Raw genomic sequence first — 18,970 nt, 5'->3', positions numbered from 1 at the left:
TTCACTCTTTTATTTTTAAATATCTTCTCATACTTTTAATTTAAAATGTATGCCCTCATCAAAATCATCGTACGACTAAGCCAAAAGTATTAAAATTATTATTGTACTATTTGTTCACACAACTAATCATTATGTAAAATGATCGTTATACCCCGAGAAAATATGCATATTGTTGTTATGCATTACGTTTTTATGATTTTTTTTGCATTCAAACTGTAAATTAGTAAACTTTACAAATCATTACATACACTGATTTATGCAGAAATTTATTTGACTTGCTATGTTCGTCTGCACAGTCCAAGAAACTGAATTACGCAACATGATTGAACCTTTGTGCAATCAATTTCAGGATTATTTCTTTGGCAGATTTATGGAATGCCAGCCAACGTTTTATTTGCAGCCAAATTAAATTGTCACTTTGCTAATTGCTCATTGCTAATGATCGGGTTGAGTTGAAAGGTACAGATATGTAGTTTGGATGACAATGTAAGTACAGTCAACAAAAGCTTGTATTTAAAATGCATGGATGATTAAATGAGGGCTACCGTTTTCGCGCTCACCAGTTGGCGCCACTGTAGACAAAGGTCCTGCCTGAAGTATAGTGGTTAGTCTGTTATTACGGGCGTGAAAACCAAATTTACATTTAAATCATATTGAATACCTTATAACCGTGCCATTAAAATATCGAGCATGCCACAGTGTTGCGTAGTCCCGTTTTGTTCGGAAAAAGGGAGGATAAAGGTTTCCGATAGACAAAACTGTCGCAAAACACATACATTCATTGCCCCGTAACGCATATTGGCCATAATTCATTTCAGGTATTGCAAAATATTCACAAAATTATTCTAATTTATAAATAAACCCGCGTAGCTCACCCAAAAACAGTGGCATTTGACATTTCGGAGACATCTCGCTACACTAGCGCCTCTAGCGGCGAATTCATACGCGATAGCCCTCATTGACACATTTTCACGATATGTTTCACCAGTCAGTACCCACCAAGATATACATATCAAATTGCATAATTTTTGAAAATAATAGACTAAGGGGCTGTTATACCCGTTGATTAATTTTATTTGACGGATAAATGTGATGCCGTCTCCGTCTATTCGAACAAAACAAAAGAGACGGCATCACATTTATCCGTCAAATAATTTAATCAATAGATGGTGAAACAGGGGGTAGATAACGTTTTATAACTTCATGGTTTTCACTCATTTAATTAATATATTTCGGATACAATGAACGTAGTCATGATTCAGTCACGAAATATATTCATTAATAGAAAAAAATACATAAATATTTAGATATAATTACATTTTATGAAATTTTCCGCTTCACAGGGCTGTAAACACCACTTTATATGTACATGCTAGAAAAATCGTGAAAACTGCATTGCGGCATCCGATTGATCACTACAAACTTTCTGGCTTTACATTCTCACAATGCAATGCAACTTGCACGATTTTCTTGCGGTTCTAAAGCGGGCTTTTTGAAATAAAAATAACCTAAAGTGGATTACACGATCAAAAAAAGTTCGTCTAATTAAGTTTCACCGAAAACTGGATTATACCAAACGACCATTATACCTTTAGACTCTTAAAATTATGCATTTTGACACGTTCCCTACCCTATGACATTTGTGAAGATGTTAGGACAGTGCTATGTTAAGAGGTTATTTTAATGCATGGGTTGTTGTATGGGCGGAAAGGGTTCCGTATCATCATTGGTTGGCTCCTGCTCGTCCCCTGAGGGTTCTCCGTCTTGTTCCTCGTCCTCTGATGATGACAGGAGGCCTGCAAAATAATGTAACAAAGTGAGGATTTACCATGTACAGTCACCAGCCCAAATGTCTGACACAACACAGCGTGTATTAGTGATATGACTATTTCTAGGGCCGGTGGGGGGTGTCAGATATTTTTGCACACTTGGCTGTAGCAGATATTAATGCAGGTGACTGTACAAAGACAAGATTGATGAGAATAAAATAGAAAGTGATGGGCTCTAAAAAGCGCATGAGTAGGTATTTAATTTCCCAGCTGATCCTAATGTATATATGAACACTAAAAAAAATCTAAACTCGACTACTGAAGTATGTATAAGTTACCTACCTAACAGAGTTCTAGAATAATATTGGTTTAAAAAAAAGAAAAAAAAACAATCGTAATTTGATTGCTTAGTAACGACATCTCTTGTTCGGGTGAGTGGTTAGTTCCAATGGGGTGCTGAAAGTTTCTCGATGAGGGCTACAGCATAGATGTCGCTAGTGTCGCTGCTTAAGTGACTAAATAAGAAAACCAACAAGCTGAGATATGTGGTGCATAGAAGAAATTCGTGTCTGTATCACTGCCCTTTGGTGGTGTAGTGGTATAGCACGTGGCACGGAATACCAGGACCTGGGTTTGATTCCCAGCGCTGGTCTTTTTTTTCTGGTTTTTCTATGCATCTATATTTCAGTTTGTATTTTCGACAGAGTTCTAGACTTCTAGATTTGTTCTTTCATTTTTACTTTTTATTTCAAGCTTTTTAAGGGAGTCGTTTTTTTTAATTTTATACTTTGTGGTGTTCTTATTTTGATGATATTTTTGGCCCTTAAGGAAACTCGACGCCAACTGAAAGCTATATGTTCGATATGTTAGAATAGAATATAAATAACTATAGTTATTTCATTACATTTGAAAATACCTGCTGTGAACTGTGGGTTGGAGAGAGCATCAGGCCAGTACCGTTTGCTGATGGATGAACCGTTTTTGCTCTTCTTCCCGCCTGAAATATAAACAACGATGACAAATAAGTGACAGATTTTTATAACGATTATTTATACCAAACGTGCGGCATGAGTTTCGCTGATACGATAATTATGCCAAATTATATTATGCAACACGAGATTATGCCTAAACTTGTAAAACGATGATAGGCGAGTCATGGTTCATGGCATTCATATATGCATGAATTCAAAATAAACCACTGAAAATTTACAGCATTACAGTTTATCTTTATACCAATGCATGATACATATATTTTATTATGACATGAATATATTTATTCAAATTATTAATATATAATTGTAATTGTTTTTATTAATTCTTTGACATGTTTATGTAATTTTAGCTTCACATTTAGTTTAAGGACGATAAATTTTGCATGCTTTAAAATAGCTAAGTGTGTGTTCTATAATGCGAATAACTGACATCAATGTAATCCCACGCTTAATGCAAATAAATTCAATTTCATTTCATTTCATTTCATTTCATTTCATTTCATTTCATTTCATTTCATTTCATTTCATTTCATTTCATTTCATTTCATTTCATTTCATTTCATTTCATTTCAATTTCATTTCATTTCATTTCATTTCATTTCATATATAAAAACACTTAAAACTATCTTGAATTATTTCTCGTCAATACAATATTGAGAATACATCAAAGTCATGTTATTGCCTATAATAATGTAACTGAAAATTCACGTTTCTAGCCTTAGTAAGACAACACAAAAGTACTGACATTAGACATGGGTAATCTCAACTCCGCGAAGTGATCTGACTCACTAGATCCAGCTCCGGTGTCGGTACGAATCCGCTTATTGAATCGACTCCTTTATTGACTCCGGCTCTTTTGAGCGATTATTAATTTATCTATGGCCGATGCGGACCGGCTCGGTTCGGTAGGTACCAAGGTCAATATTGAACTGAAGTACCGATTCGTTTCGTCCTTTTAATGTTGAAAAATTCTAAATTGTGTATTTTTTAAAGAACTATGAGCTACTTTAAGAGCCTACTAGTGTTCTGTTTGACTATTTAAAGCTTGAAAACAGTGTTAAATATGCGTCGCCCGCTCCGGTCATATTATATTGTGTTTTAATTTTATCTCATTTCTTTCCAATATAACCGAGTGAGAAGTCCGTCCGAGTACCGACGTAGGTACCGGCTCACTCAGCGCCCGACCAAACGTAAGATCCGATCCGAGCCGAGCGAGAGTGAAAGCGGAGCGAGTGAGTGTGACGGCGATCACGAGCCGCTCGATCCGGCCGGACTTGGTCGGAGTTAGTAAATCCGGAGTCGATAAGATTTGAAAGGAGTCATTAAGGGATTCAGATCCGTTTGAGCATCTGACTCTTTTGAATCTTCAGATCCGGATTTACCCATCTCTACTGACATTATAAATAGCCGGAATATCTTCAAGAAGAAAATGGTATGAGCGTGCCTTTGTTTGTCTTGCTCGACTTGACTGGTGTTTTTTCTTTTTATTATTGTAGCAGTGAGTCACCGGTGATAAAGTGTTGCCTATAACGACGAACAGATAGTTTATTAGACGCTAGCTACGCACGGTACAACAGTGCGACGTGAAATGAGAGAGCTCCAATGTTCCTAATGATGAACCGTAGTAAATAGAGAGAGCTATTTCATTTCACTTCGCATTCTCTTGTATTCTGTCCGTAGCTAATGTCTAACAACGATACCCGCTCGTCATACTCTTCAACACTGCACCACCGGGACCTCTGCTACACTGGCACCCCGCGCTGAGCGGGACTGCCGAAGCGTGGATACAAAATGAAAATACTTAAGAACATACAATGATTTCACGCTAACCAACCGCTACCAGGTTTTTATTTGATCTCAGCGCCATCTCTCGGAAGTTTTTTTAGCTAAAAGTCTTAAATTCACCAGAGGGCGTAACAGTGTTTGCTTTACACTATTAAAAATAAACAATTTGATTTTTATCCCCCAACGAGGGGTGTTATAAGTTTGACCGCTGTGTCTGTGTCTGTCTGTGGCACCGTAGCTCTTAAATGTAATATTTTAAAAAATACAACATATGGACTTTAGTTTCTGTTAACCTCAGCGGTCCCCCGACACCGACGAAGCTTAGATAAAAAAAATATTACTAGGTACTTATACTAAATTAACTTAGGCTAATTTTGCGGGAAATCAGCATAGTCCCCGCGGGATAGGGATAAACGAATTCTTCGCAAATGAAGTCGCGGGCAACAGCTAGGTAGTGCATAATTATTTTTTACTTTTTAGTTGCCTTTTTTGGCGGCGTTTTATTCGGGCGTTTTTTATATTTTTGCTGGCGTTTTTTTGTGTCGGGTGTTTTATAAATTTTAAATTTAAGTTTTGTTGACTGTGCTTGCATTGTCATCTAAACTGCATATCCGTACCAAATTTCAAGTCGGTACTGTTGATCATTGAGGAGTTCCGTCTTGCGGAGACGATCCCGGCAAGACCACCAAGCTGTCACTACCAGATTATTGTATTTTCAGATTGTCACCAACTTTACATAAGTACCAAATTTCAAGTCGATCGGACTACAGGAAGTGGATGAAATTTAGCTTCCAAGATTTGACCCGAGCAAACAAATAAATAAAGAGACAGATGACACTAAATAAAAAAATACGTATCCATTATTAACATATAGTCTAACTAATCAACTACTTCCTATTTTCTTTAAATTTGATTGTAGCGGAGGTTACGACAACGAAATCTTCCAGATAATGACAAGCAGAAATATTTAATGGAGACTAACCATGCGTTGTACAAGGGCGCCGGGAAAAGAGCGAAAGTGGACAATGCCACGGTTCACACCAGGCGCCGCCGCGGAATTGATACTTATTAATTATCCTAAGGCTTCTGACCTCCCAACTTCCCGAGGAAGATGTCGTGATATAAGTATCAAATCCGCGTCATCACATGATATCAACCGTGGTATTGGCCGCTACTATCGTTCTTTTACCCACACTCTTGTACTTACCACGCGTGCTTCGTGTCCATTAATATTACCTGCTCGTCAAATTATTCTGTAACATTTCATCGCCGAAACCTCTGCTAGCGACACTGACACCCCGCGTTGAGCAGGGTGGAGCGAAGATACACAACAAATAAACTTAAGATCATACGATGGTTTCACGCTAACCATGTGTTACCACGTTTTTACCTGATCTCAGCGCCATCTCTCGGGAGTTTGATTGAACTAAAAGTTTAGATGCACCAGAGGGCGTAACAGGTAGTGTTAAAAACAAAAGAAAGGTCAAAATTTGTTCGTGACATAACATGAATAATTATTTCCGTCTCGAAATGGTCCTAAATCAGCATAATGCCTCCCTGACGTACGGCGCTAGGCTTCCTTTGGGACTTTATACATAAACAAAAAAAAAACAAATGAAAAAATTACAAAGATGAAGCACGTATTGATGAAAGAAAAAATCTATAATAAATCGATAATTCATAATTAAACTAACCAAATACTTGGATTTTTTTTTTAAATTTTATTGTAGCGGGGGATCACGGCAATGGAGTACCACAAATTATGACGAACAGAAAATAAATTGGAGACTAACCACGCGTGGTACAAGACTACGGGTAGAAGCGCGAAAGTGGACCATTACCACGGTTCACATCAGGCGACGCTGTGTAGTTGGGTACCTAATCGATTAACCAAACGCTTTCCGCCCTCCAACTTCCCGAGGAAGATACTGGACGTTCAGAAAGCTCATAGGCAATCAATAAGCACCCAATACGCATAATCACCAAGATGTCAACCGTGGTATTTAGTCGCTACTACCCACATTCTTGTAATTACGACACGTACTTAGTGTCCAATAATATTAACTGCTCGTCATATTCTGTGACACTTCACCGCTGGAACCCCTGCTACACTGGCGCCTCCTTAAGCGGGACTGCCGAAGCAAACACATAAAAGGATATGATGATTTCACGCTACCCAAACGTTACTACGTTTTTACCTGATCTCAGCGCCATCTCTCGGGAGTTTTTTGAACTAAAAGCTTAGATTCACCAGAGGGCGTAACAGGTTCTGTGTTAAAAGAAGGAAATAAAGAATAGTACAATTAGAATGTACAACAATCGTTCATATAAAAGTGGAAACAATTTTCACTTACTAGGTACCTTTTATTTTCATCCATTGCTGTTTAATTATATATTTTTTTAGTATTATTAGTTTGATTTTAATTTTTGTATAAATTAAAAAAAGAAAAAATATATAGAAACTGTTGACCACTGATTACATTGGATAGACCAAGATTTTACTTTATGCACCAGAACGAAACGTTATTTTATGTCGTCTAGATCCAGCATAAATACGAAGGTTACAAGCATGAGAAGTGAAAACATATTTATCGGGACATGGGGTAATATATATATTTTTTTTTAATCTAAACAATTCAAAAATAAAAACTAAAGAAAAATTCAACGAAAATGTAACATTAATAAAACAAGAAAAAGAGCATAACCCGTCCGTATCGTACTTGACCCAATCCACCTACCTACCCATTACCCCAGCGCCCCAGCGGAATTGCCCCAACTGCCCCTGCTGGATCATCGCCTCTGTCCCACGGACTAAGAGTTTCTCTTTTAAGTCACTAACCCTTTTCTTGGCAATTTGCAACAAGTGTACTCTGTGTACTGAATTCAAGCCTAGCCAAAGCAAAAAAACCAGTTTGTTGTATGGGAGCCCCCCTTAAATATTTATTTTATTTTAATTTAATTATTTATTTTTCAAGTGATTGATTATACAACTAAATATTCTGTGAATATTTCAAGCGTCTACCTGTTGTCGTTATTAATATCAAGCAAAAAACGGAAAAAATCACGTTCGCTGTATGGGAACCCCTTTTAATATTTATTTTATTCTGTTTTTAGTATTTGTTGTTATAGCGGCCACAGAAATATATTATCTGTGAAAATTTCAAGTGTCTATTACGGCTCAAGAGATAGAGCCCTGTGATAAACCGACAGACAGACAGCGGAGTCTCAGTAAAAGGTTCCCGTTGGCACCCTTTGGGTGCGGAATCCTAAAAAAATACAAAAAGGTGATCTAAAATTATGTATCATAAATAATACCAAGAAAATGATTAAGTTATTACCAGACCAGACCAGATGGCCTAGTGGTTAGAGAACCTGACTACGAAGCTTGAGGTCCCGGGTTCGATTCCCGTGTCGGGGCAGATATTTGTATGAAAAATACGAATGTTTGTTCTTGGTTCTTGGGTGTTTAATATGTATTTAAGTATGTATCTATCCATATAATTATATTTATCTGTTGCTTAGTACCCATAACACAAGCTTTGCTTTGCTTACTTTGGGACTAGGTCAATTGGTGTGAATTGTCCCGTGATATTTATTTATTATTGTATGTATGTATGTAAACTCTTTATTGTACAAAAGAAAATTAACAAAATACAACTGACAAACTTTAAGATACTTGTACAAAGGCGGACTTATCCCTTTAAGGGATCTCTACCAGTCAACCTTTGAATGGATGAGAGGAGAGGAGCAATACGTTAGGGTCCGACAAAGGTGCGTTTAAGAGTTAAAATAATGGAAGCTACTATACGGTGCTTTAAACAATATAATGACGGAACAGGATATTCTATTGGAGACTAAGTACGTGCAGTACAAGGGCAGAGGTAAAGCAGCGAAAGCGGACCCATGCCACGGTTCACACCAGGTAACGCCGTGTATTTGGATACTTATCAAACCCATGGCTTCCGACCTGCGACTTCCCGAGGAAAACGCGTGGCGTTCAGAAAGCTTATGAGCCGATTTCAAGGGTATCCAACCTCAGATAAAAAGTAAAGATGGAGTAAGGTAAAACGCCCGGTGAGGCCGGTTTTATAAACATGTGTGCGTAGGCCGGTGTTGCCATAATAATTCTTAGTACCCCGATACTACAAAAATATCGTTACCGTTGAATAACGTTTTAATAGCGTTTTAATTACTTTCACACTTTGATACCGTTACTACAATAAAAAACGTTGATAAACTTTTACAAGAACCAAATAACTACGTTGCGTGTCACTTTCTCACGCTTTAAGCCGTGTTAATAAAGAATAGAATTAATAAAAAAAGATTATATTACGTAACTACAATATTATAATGGCAACACTAGTGTTGACGTTTTATGTAAAGTAATATAAGGTTTTGGTGTAGTTTGGTTGCAAGTGTGTGCGTGCCACTGTGTTAGCACACGGATTGGTGTAGTTTGACCGGCCTCACTTCGTTGTTCGCAGCGCCCTATCTTTAGTTTTTATTTGATCTGAGTATCCAACACTCTGTATTGTTTGTAAGGTTGTCATTTTGACAGGCGACAGCAAGAGTTTTTGAGTCAATGTTTTTTCTGTCTTTCTCATAATTCGGCGTTTTTTCATTTGACTTAAGACATTTAAATTAATCTCCGTTTATGTAGATCGTTTACAGGTATGTGGATTGAATAGTTATTTTTTCTTAAGGGCTTGGAAGGGTTTTGGAAATTAAAAATTTGGATTTTGACTCTAGTGAAAAAAAAAAGAGAAGCCGTGGTGGCCTAGTGGTTTGACCTATCGCCTCTCAAGCAGAGGGTCATTGGGTTCAAACCCCGGCTCGCACCTCTGAGTTTTTCGAAATTCATCATCAATTCACGAGTTTTGCGGTGAAGGAAAACATCGTGAGGAAACCTGCACAAACCTGCGAAGCGATTCAATGGTGCGTGTGGAGTTCCCATCCGCACTGGGCACCTGGGGAATGGCCCAAGCCCTCTTGTTCTGAGAGGAGGCCTCTACCCTGCAGTGGGACGTATATAGGCTGGGAGGATGAAAAAAAAACCTTCAAAAAAACCTTGTGTTCATATCCAAGCCTATTTCACAAAAAGCAGAACTAAACTGACCTGACATTTTAAACTTTCGTGATTCTCACTCATAGTCAAAATACCACAAACGGGACTTATCACGCTATTATTACACAAATAAAAATAAAAAATAAAAAGTGACCAAGTGCGGGTAGTTCGTGATACGAGTGCCGGTACTATTAGTGATCAAGTGCGGGTAGTTCGAAGAACTCGCGCCGCTAGGCAGACCTTGACACCCCACACTTCAGTCTACTCGTGACCACGGCCACTGTAACGTTAATTGAAAATACAAACTGAATTGATAGATGCACAGAAAAAAACAGAAAAATAAGACCATCACTGGGAATCGAAACCAGGTCCTCGGTAATCCGTACCGCGTGCTATACCGCTACACCACTGATGGTCCATCAGTGATGGTCTTATTTTTCTGTTTTTTCTGTGCATCTATGTTTCAGTTTGTATTTTCAATTTCGGTTTTACGGGATGACCGTAAAAGTAAACATTTGGAATTGAAATAAAAAATACAAAAAGATTCCTAAAAACCAATCTTAACTGTAACGTTGCCGAAACGTCGAGGTAAATATTACTCGTGTAATAATAGCGTGATAAGTCTCGTTTGTGGTATTTTGACTATAAACTGACCTGGTTTGTCGGCGCAGTCCAGCATGGGCTGTAATATGCGCCGGCGCGCGTTGATGAACCAGTTGTTGACCTGGAGCAGCGTCAGACGCGTCTGCGCTGCCAGCGTACGCTTCTCCTCTTCAGTGGGGTACGGGTGCTGAAAGCGTACACGACAATAATAAAAAAACCGGCCAAGAGCGTGTCGGACACGCCCGAAATAGGGTTCCGTAGCCATTACTTTTTTGACGACCAGATGGCCTAGTGGTTAGAGAACCTGACTACGAAGCTTGAGGTCCCGGGTTCGATTCCCGGCCGGGGCAGATATTTGTATGAAAAATACGAATGTTTGTTCTCGGGTCTTGGGTGTTTAATATGTATTTAAGTATGTATCTATCTATATAATTATATTTATCCGTTGCTTAGTACCCATAACACAAGTTTAGCTACGCTACTTTGGGACTAGGTCAATTGGTGTGAATTGTCCCTTGATATTTATTTATTTATTTATTACGGAAAAATTAAGTATTATTTTTCTAAGGATTTCGTATTTTATACGGAATCTTCCAATTTTAGGTATATTTTATACCTAAGGCTGCTATTTACTCATAAACTACTAATAATTCTCAAGCAAACTTAGCCGTTATAGTTTTCCTTGAAAGTTTGATATACTTACTACCATCCTGATTTTATTCAAAATTTTCCACCCACCGGTTTAGATTTTAGAGGGGGGGGACGCTCGATTTTAATGAAAATTTTCACTTTAAAGTTGAATATTTCGCAAACACACCACTGAATCGAAAAATTGCCTCAGCATACCCCTAATGGTTTTAAAATACCTATCCAACGATATCCCACACTATAGGGTTGGATGAGAAAAAAAAATTCACCCCCGCTTTACGTCTATGGGAGGAACCCTAAAAAAAATTTTTTTTTAATTTTTAATTGTACCATTTGGTCGGCATAGTTTATCTATATATCCGTGCAAAATTACAGCTTTCTAGCATTGATTGTCCCTGAGCAAAGCCGCGGACGGACAGACAGACAGACAGACGTGGCGAAACTATAAGGGTTCCGTTTTTGCCATTTTGGCTCCGGAACACCAACACAGAGGTTAGCTTTCTACAGGACTGATATTAGAAGCCGGCAGCTAGCTGTCGTCAAGCCTCCCACCTGGTGGACTGACATTTTTTTTTTTTTATTTGACTGGATGGCAAACGAGCAAGTGGGTCTCCTGATGGTAAGAGATCACCACCGCCCATAAACATCTGCAACACCAGGGGTATTGCAGATGCGTTGCCAACCTAGAGGCCTAAGATGGGATACCTCAAGTGCCAGTTATTTCACCGGCTGTCTTACTCTCCACGCCGAAACACAACAGTGCAAGCACTGCTGCTTCACGGCAGGATTAGCGAGCAAGATGGTGGTAGCAATCCGGGCGGACCTTGCACAAGGTCCTACCACCTGCAAGACATCGACATCGTAAGAGTTGCGGGCCCGTGGATATCTTCTCTTCTAGTCTTCGACCAGTGTGTGTTGCCAGTGATGACTTATGGCTCTGAGACGTGGTCCTTGAGTTGGCCTTTTAGAGGCCCAGAGTCACGCAACGAGCTATGGAGGGAGCACTTGGACTTTCTTAGAATCCGGAATACGGAAATTCGTCGAAGAACTAAAGTCACTGACCTAGCTGGAAATATATGCAAGTTGAAGTGGCAATGGGCGATAACACAACAGATAACCGTTGGGGGAGAAGTCCTCGAGTGGCGACCACGAACCGGAAGACGAAGCGTTGGCAGGCCTCCCACCAGGTGGACTGACGACATCGTGATAGTTGCGGGCAACCGGTGGATGCAAGTGGCGAGTTGTCGTTCATTGTGGCGTTCTAAGGGGGAGGCCTTTGTTTACAAGCCAGGGTCTTACCACCAGGTGCTGGAACAGCCAAGCCCTCATAACCTGCGTCGCGTGCCGCGGGAGGACCCCTCGCTTGCCGTTCGTATCTTCGCACTCGTCCTCGGGGGGAGGGGAGCCGGAGACAGACGAGCATGAGTTATTGGAGTTCGTGCCTGGAAGAGAAATACACATTAATACACAATACGCTTGTATAAGATAGTACCACGAGACTTGAAGTGAATGATTACACACACAGCTACAAAAAAAGGTAGGAAAACCCCCGACTTTGTCACTTCAAAGTTCAATATCTCAAAAATGGCTGAACTGATTTTGGTGAAACATGTCTAAGAACCATCGCTAGAAAACCTGCTTTCAAATAAAAAACCGCATTCACATCGGTAAACGTGTTTAAGAGCTAAGGTGCCACAGACAGACACACACAGACACACATAGCGGTCAAACATATAACACCCCTCTTTTTGCGACGGGGGTTAAAAAGAACTGATTGCGAAAAGAATGAATGAAGTGAATGAGTAAATGTCAAAATCTCGCTGTCATTATGTGACATGTTCTTGTATGCGTGACCTCAACTCTGGTGTCACTATAGTATTAGAAAACTTAATTGATAAGATAAAATATAATAAATATCAATAGATAGATTAATAAATGTAGGCAATCCCGATAAATTTAATTGTGTAATTGAAAAAAAATTGTAAAATAGTATTTCTTGTTGCGAGAAAATTTACACTCGAAGGAAAAAGAAAGCTCTATAACTTGTTCATAGAACTCCCTTCAATTTAACTCTGCCCTCGCCTACGCCTCGAGCGGATATAAACACTTCGGGTACAAGAGCGTCAAAGTGCGACCTAATGTATAAAGAGTACCTACATAAAAAAAACTGGTTGCGGCATACTTACAGAAACGTGCTTGTTAAAAATGAAGTGTTAAATACTTGTGATGTATAGATGTCGTTAATAGTCGTTATAATATTGTAAATCTGTTTAAAAATATATATACCTCGTCGAGTTTCTTGATTTTTCGCAACAGAGTTTTTTCCGAACCGGTGGTAGATTTATTTGACATTCATAGGTGCTTGTAGCCTAAATTGAACAAAGATATTTTGACTTTGACTTCGAAGGTATATAATATACCTAAACTTGGAAGATTGGGCGTGTCCGACACGCTCTTGGCTGGTTTTTATTGTAACCTTTTATGAAGACTTTTTAGGGCCATATCATATTGTCTTGCTGCCTTACCTGTGAATGAATCTGTGGACAGTAACCCCGCTCCAATTTGGCCGATTGGCGTCGACCCTTGCACAACTAAGGACTCTGAAACAAAAAAAATATATATTGTAAGCAACGGAATAGTTATTTGTGTCACAAGGGATTAAAATGGTGTATTTACGGCGAGTTAACGTGTTAACGCCCAAGATGAGAATAATTTTGCTCCCGAGTGGCTCATACAAATTTTCACACCGAGCATTAAGAAACTTGAAAAAAATAATTCTAAATATTATTAAAGAACAACCGGCATAGAAAATGGCGTGGCTTTATAATTATCAACTTCAAAAAATGGCATTTGCAATAAAACACTTAGAAAAGCCTTGAACAGAAAAGTTGCACTTTGCTCCCTCTCGTCAGGGAAGAAAAGTTACTTTTCTGAAGGAGAGGTGTGAAAAAATAATTATCCTATAGTGAAGTAAAGAGTAAAGTGTAAATTTAGTAAGTAATTTATCTTTTATACTTGTGTTATTTATGTAATGTATGTAATATGTGTAGTATCTATTTATTTTCTTTTTAGTTACAGGTATAATTGATGAACTAAAGCAATTTCTTTGCTCACCCGCGACCTTATGATAGCTACGTTTACGCAAGATATGCGTGTTCATGCAGTTCCTCCACCTCCACACTGTAAGAACACACACAAATCACACAAACCCATTGTGTCTAACATCTAGTGGCATGGTGTACGGTTGTGTTGCTCTGAAGATTAGCTCTGGTTGAGTTCGAAACGCGTCAGTGTAATGGTGGTGGTGATAGATGGGTTTGTGTGATTTGTGTGTGTTCTTACAGTGTGGAGGTGGAGGAACTGCATGAACACGCATATTTAGCATAAACGTAGCTATCATAAGGTCGCGGGTGAGCAAAGTAATTGTTTTAGTTTATCTACAACATTACACATAAGCAATAAAAAACACGTTTGTTGTATGGGAGCCCCCCTTAAATATTTATTTTATTCTGTTATTAGTATTTATTGTTATAGCGGCAACAGAAATACATAATCTGTGAAAATTTCAACTGTCTAGCTATCACGGTTAATGAGATACAGCCTGGTGACAGACAGACGGACAGCGGAGTCTAGTAATGGGTCCCGTTTTACCCTTTGGGTACGGAACCCTAAAACTGACAAATAAACAACGCACAAGCCAAAACCACTGGATTTAAAAACTTGAAGTTTGACTGATCCTTAAGGACATAAAGCGGTCACGTTTTTGTCATTTTGACTGTATCCTAAAAACAGTAGTCGAGTCAAAGTTTCAAAATGAACCAATAGATGGCGTTACTAGCAAACAAGACTACGGTAACGTTTGTCTACTCCAAAAATATGTAGTTAAAATTGATGTCATCGTTAATATCAAATTTATACAGTGTCACAACACTTAAGTTGTGAATTTTTGAGGGTTGACTTAAGTTATAAGCAACCTTAAACTGTCAAATGGAATATGATTGAACTTACATTACATCAATGGGGATTCGACTTCTATGACTATTACGAATTAAGATTTGAATAATATCTAAGGCGTATAATAAAGTTAATGATTATATCATGGACAGGGATGAACTTGCCTTCGAAATCCAAAAGCTTAATGGTTACTTGACCTGAAATGTATATTTCAGAACTAAATTATTGTTATTATTATTTTAAAATTTATGACGGTGGAAGCATTCTACACTTCCACTGAACGTAGATATAGTTAGTGTTTAGTATTGTAACTAATTGACAAAAACGGTACAATAGTGACAGGTTGCTAGCCTGTCTCCAACAGTATACCTTAACCCAGGGTTACTCAAAGTGGGGTACGCGAACCCCTAGGGGTTCTCTATTCGACGGTAGGGGGTTCGCGACAAGGTTTACGTGACTCCAAAAACCACCAGGCTGCAAGACTAGCAAGATAAGATGATGAAGGTTGGTTTTTGGAGTCTTTTTGTTTTTTTTATTTTTAGTTTCTCCAACAGTCAAGGGGGGGGGAGGGGTTCGCTATCATCTAGAAACTTTAACAGGGGTACGTGGAGCCATAAGTTTGAGAAACCCTGCCTTAACCTATATCCTCAGTCGCCTCTTACGACATCCACGGTAGAAATGGAGAGGTGTAATTCTAACCCGACACCACGCGGGTATTTTTAGTATGGATGAATCCCGGGATCCCGGGATTCGCCATACTAACAATCCTGGGATTGAACTCTCTAATTGTATCTATACTAATATTATAAATGCTAATTTTAAAATCTTCATGACAAATTTCATTCAAATTAGTTCAGCCGTTTACATAAGCTTAAAGACACAATATAGCCAGAGTTTCTTTGGCATCCCACTATCCTACAATACAATACAATACAATACAAAGACTCTTTATTGTACACCAGACATAGTAAGCGATACAGAAAACAGATACACAGAAAAAAATATTACAAGGTGAGCAATAGGCGGCCTTATCGCTTAAGAGCGATCTCTTCCAGGCAACCTTTTTTTACAGAAAGAAGTAAGGACTAGTACCAATACCCTACCAATACTATAAATCCAATATTATAAATGGGAAAGTTTGTGAAGATGTTTGGATGTTGGCTGTTTACATGTTTGGATGTTCGTTACTCAATCACGCTCAAACGGCTGGCCGGATTTGGATGAAATTTGGTATGTAGATTTTAAAATATTAGTATAGATACAATTGGCTAAGTAAAGTTTTTTAAAGAGGTGCTAAATATATTTTTCTTCGATAGTCGACGTCTTAATAATCGAGAAACTGCAGCTCTTTTATTTTTATTTCCTCTTATTAATTAGAAATATTTTTTTAAGTGGTCGATATGACGTTTGTGAGATTGAAATGGCAGAACCGTTGAGGGCTCAGTACTTAGTAGAAATAGTAAAAAAAAAGCGAAGTCAACTGTCACTGCTGTCACTGTCAAGTAGAATCTAACCTAAAACCGTTTTATTTACTTTGCGATTTGGTGCCATCAATGTGTATTTTGGATAATTTTTAAAGACCTCTCAGCACAAACTCAGTACTTTAAAATTTGCCGCATTTCTCCACGACCTTTGCATGATAATTGGACCACGATTGTATAGTTTCGACGACTATTTCGGCTCTGCTTCTTCGACAACGCTATCTTGTATTCTCGACGACACTTGGCTTGACTTTTGGACCATATTTTCTATTTTAACGGCTTCACCTTTCAATACGAAATGAGTGAATTTGTGCGAGCAGATTCAAGGAACTTGCCACACATGGCTATGAGTCTAGAATATTTTGACACCAGTGATAAGTATACAATGTTGCCGAAATCAGAGGAGATAAAGCACTCTTGTCCGTAGCGGTAAAATGGATGAACGTAAGTACAAAATTATATCAATACAGTTTCTTGTCTATTTTTTTACATTACATTTTAGGGCATCAAAAGTTGAATATGTTGCCGGACCAAAGTTGTACGAGAGCACAGAATAACAAAAACATATTACCTATATTGTGACCATTTACTTAGATATCAACTGACAATGTGATTGATGCGACAGGTGATGTTGTTCAGCATTGGCTGGTAAATATTATGATAGAGTAAAATTTCTGTGATTAGTGAAACATTATATTATAATTAGCTGTTGCCCCGCGACTCTGTCTACGAAGAATTCGCTTATCGCTTTCCCGCGAGTACTCTGTATTTTTTCGGGATAAAACTGTGAGATAAAAAGTAGCCTATGTTCTTCCTCGGGACTCCAACTACCTCCATAATGAATTTCGGCTAAATCAGTTCAGCGGTTAAAGCATGAAAAGTTAACAGCCAGACAGACAGAGTTCCTTTCACGTTTATAATATTAAATATAAGTAAGGATTTATAATAATTTTGATCTTTTTTTCAGGTGGATCTAAACACATGTTGGTGTTTTTATTTTGGTTGCAAAAAAAAGCCAGTGAAGGAGCATAACCTGTTTTTTCCAAGGACTTGCATTTTTCCATAAAAAAGAGGCATAGAAGTATCACGGAACTCCTCAATGGTTAATGGAAGAGAATAGAATAGACCTTAGATTTAGCACGGAAATGTAATTTTGAACATGATGATATCTTAATACAGAAATGTATTTTTAGTTGACAATGCAAGTACAGTCGAGAAAAAGTACAGTCAGCAAAATTTTTTTCTTAATATAATTTTTGGTTTTTATTTGTGTAAGTTTTTATTTTTCCTCACAATACTTTTTGTTGACTATACTTGTCTTGCATTGTCATCTAATCTGTAATCAGTATAAGTACTGCTGTGATTTAAATTTGTATTCTCATTTTGGTTTATAAACATAATACATACATACTCATACATTGCAAGTCGAATAAAATCTTGTAAAATATGTTTCTTTTCACTTATGATTCACATCATCAAAAATAACGAAAAAATGTGCAGAATTTGTAACCTTGCTTACAGAGATTTTGATCAGGTTCGATTCCCAATCATGTATGTATTAGAGTCAGACAAAATAAAACAGTTGAATACCATATATATCCATACTAATATTATAAATGCGAAAGTGTGTGTGTTAGTATGTTTCTCCGTCTTTCACGTCGCAACGGAGCAACAGATCGACGTGATTTTTGGCATAGAGATTGTTTATAGGCCACAGAGTGACATAGGCTACTTTTTATCCCGGAAAAATAAACAGTTCCCGAGATAACAGCGCGCGATAACCGAATTCCACGCGGGCGAAGCCGCGGGCAAAAGATAGTATATATACACACATCCAGTTCAACTGGTAGAACAAACGATACAATCTAGGGTCACTGTCACAAGTACAAGTACTAAAAATACAAGTAAATCACCACGGTTTTGTTATAACTTATGATCAATGGTACGCATATTGTTTACACGTATAACACACAAGTTAATCAAACCATGGTTGCTTAGGAAATGAAAAGCTTAATATGATGACAGCCCTTTTATATAAAAATCTTAACAGCGTGATTCAGCTTTTCCTTGAGACGAGATAGTGACATCTTTTGATGCAAAAGTAAACTAAAATCCCGGTTTAACACAAAGTGACCTATAATATTTGTATTATATTTCCTTGTATTTCTTAGTAGTACTTCTAATGCCTTTATGGGGATGGCACAATATTTAATTTAATAAAAATACGACTTGTTTTTAAATTACCCTTTGCCAGGAATATTATATACATGTTCCAATAAATCGGGTCTTTTGGGACATATGTTTATGCTAAATGTTTTTATGATAATTTGTGTATTTATGAAATAAAAACAATATAAATTATTGCATTTTTATTTTATTACTCTGCAAATTAACTAAAACTATCTAAAACACATGCAATAAGACAGCTTTGTCTACATAATTTTATGTGGTTATGGTTAATAACAGAGAGGCTTCAAAAATACGGATTCTTTTAATCTTCAAATCACGCATTTCACATGTATCCTCAAGCTCGCTATGACTTTAGATTGAATCACCCCCTTTTTAGTAGCCACATAAAGCCACTTCATTCTGTAAATGATTTAGCAGAAACTCTTCCTTCAATACACTAAAATAAAGAATATAAACCCATTTGTGCAACATGCAATTAAATAT

At 37.8% G+C, this 18,970-nt stretch overlaps 1 protein-coding gene across 2 annotated transcripts in view; it reads right to left on the bottom strand.

Annotated features, from left to right (window-relative positions):
• Window positions 1–613: 613 nt before the first annotated feature.
• Window positions 614–18,970, bottom strand: part of LOC141443788 (homeobox protein PKNOX2-like) — a 57,197-nt gene continuing 38,840 nt past the window's right edge. The window contains exons 7-11 of one of the 2 annotated variants that reach the window (XM_074109151.1): window positions 13,388–13,462; window positions 12,162–12,304; window positions 10,266–10,401; window positions 2,674–2,766; window positions 614–1,796 (exon numbers count right to left, since the gene is read on the bottom strand). In XM_074109151.1, the coding sequence (XP_073965252.1) occupies window positions 1,681–1,796; window positions 2,674–2,766; window positions 10,266–10,401; window positions 12,162–12,304; window positions 13,388–13,462 (563 nt within the window). In that variant the 3' untranslated portion in view covers window positions 614–1,680. The remainder of the gene's footprint in view (window positions 1,797–2,673; window positions 2,767–10,265; window positions 10,402–12,161; window positions 12,305–13,387; window positions 13,463–18,970) is intronic. The other variant, XM_074109152.1, reaches the window with a different exon arrangement.

Source organism: Choristoneura fumiferana, chromosome 28 (genome assembly GCF_025370935.1).
Source record: "Choristoneura fumiferana chromosome 28, NRCan_CFum_1, whole genome shotgun sequence".
Classification (NCBI taxonomy): Eukaryota; Metazoa; Arthropoda; class Insecta; order Lepidoptera; family Tortricidae; genus Choristoneura; species Choristoneura fumiferana.
This window is presented reverse-complemented; position numbering and strand designations above follow the sequence as displayed.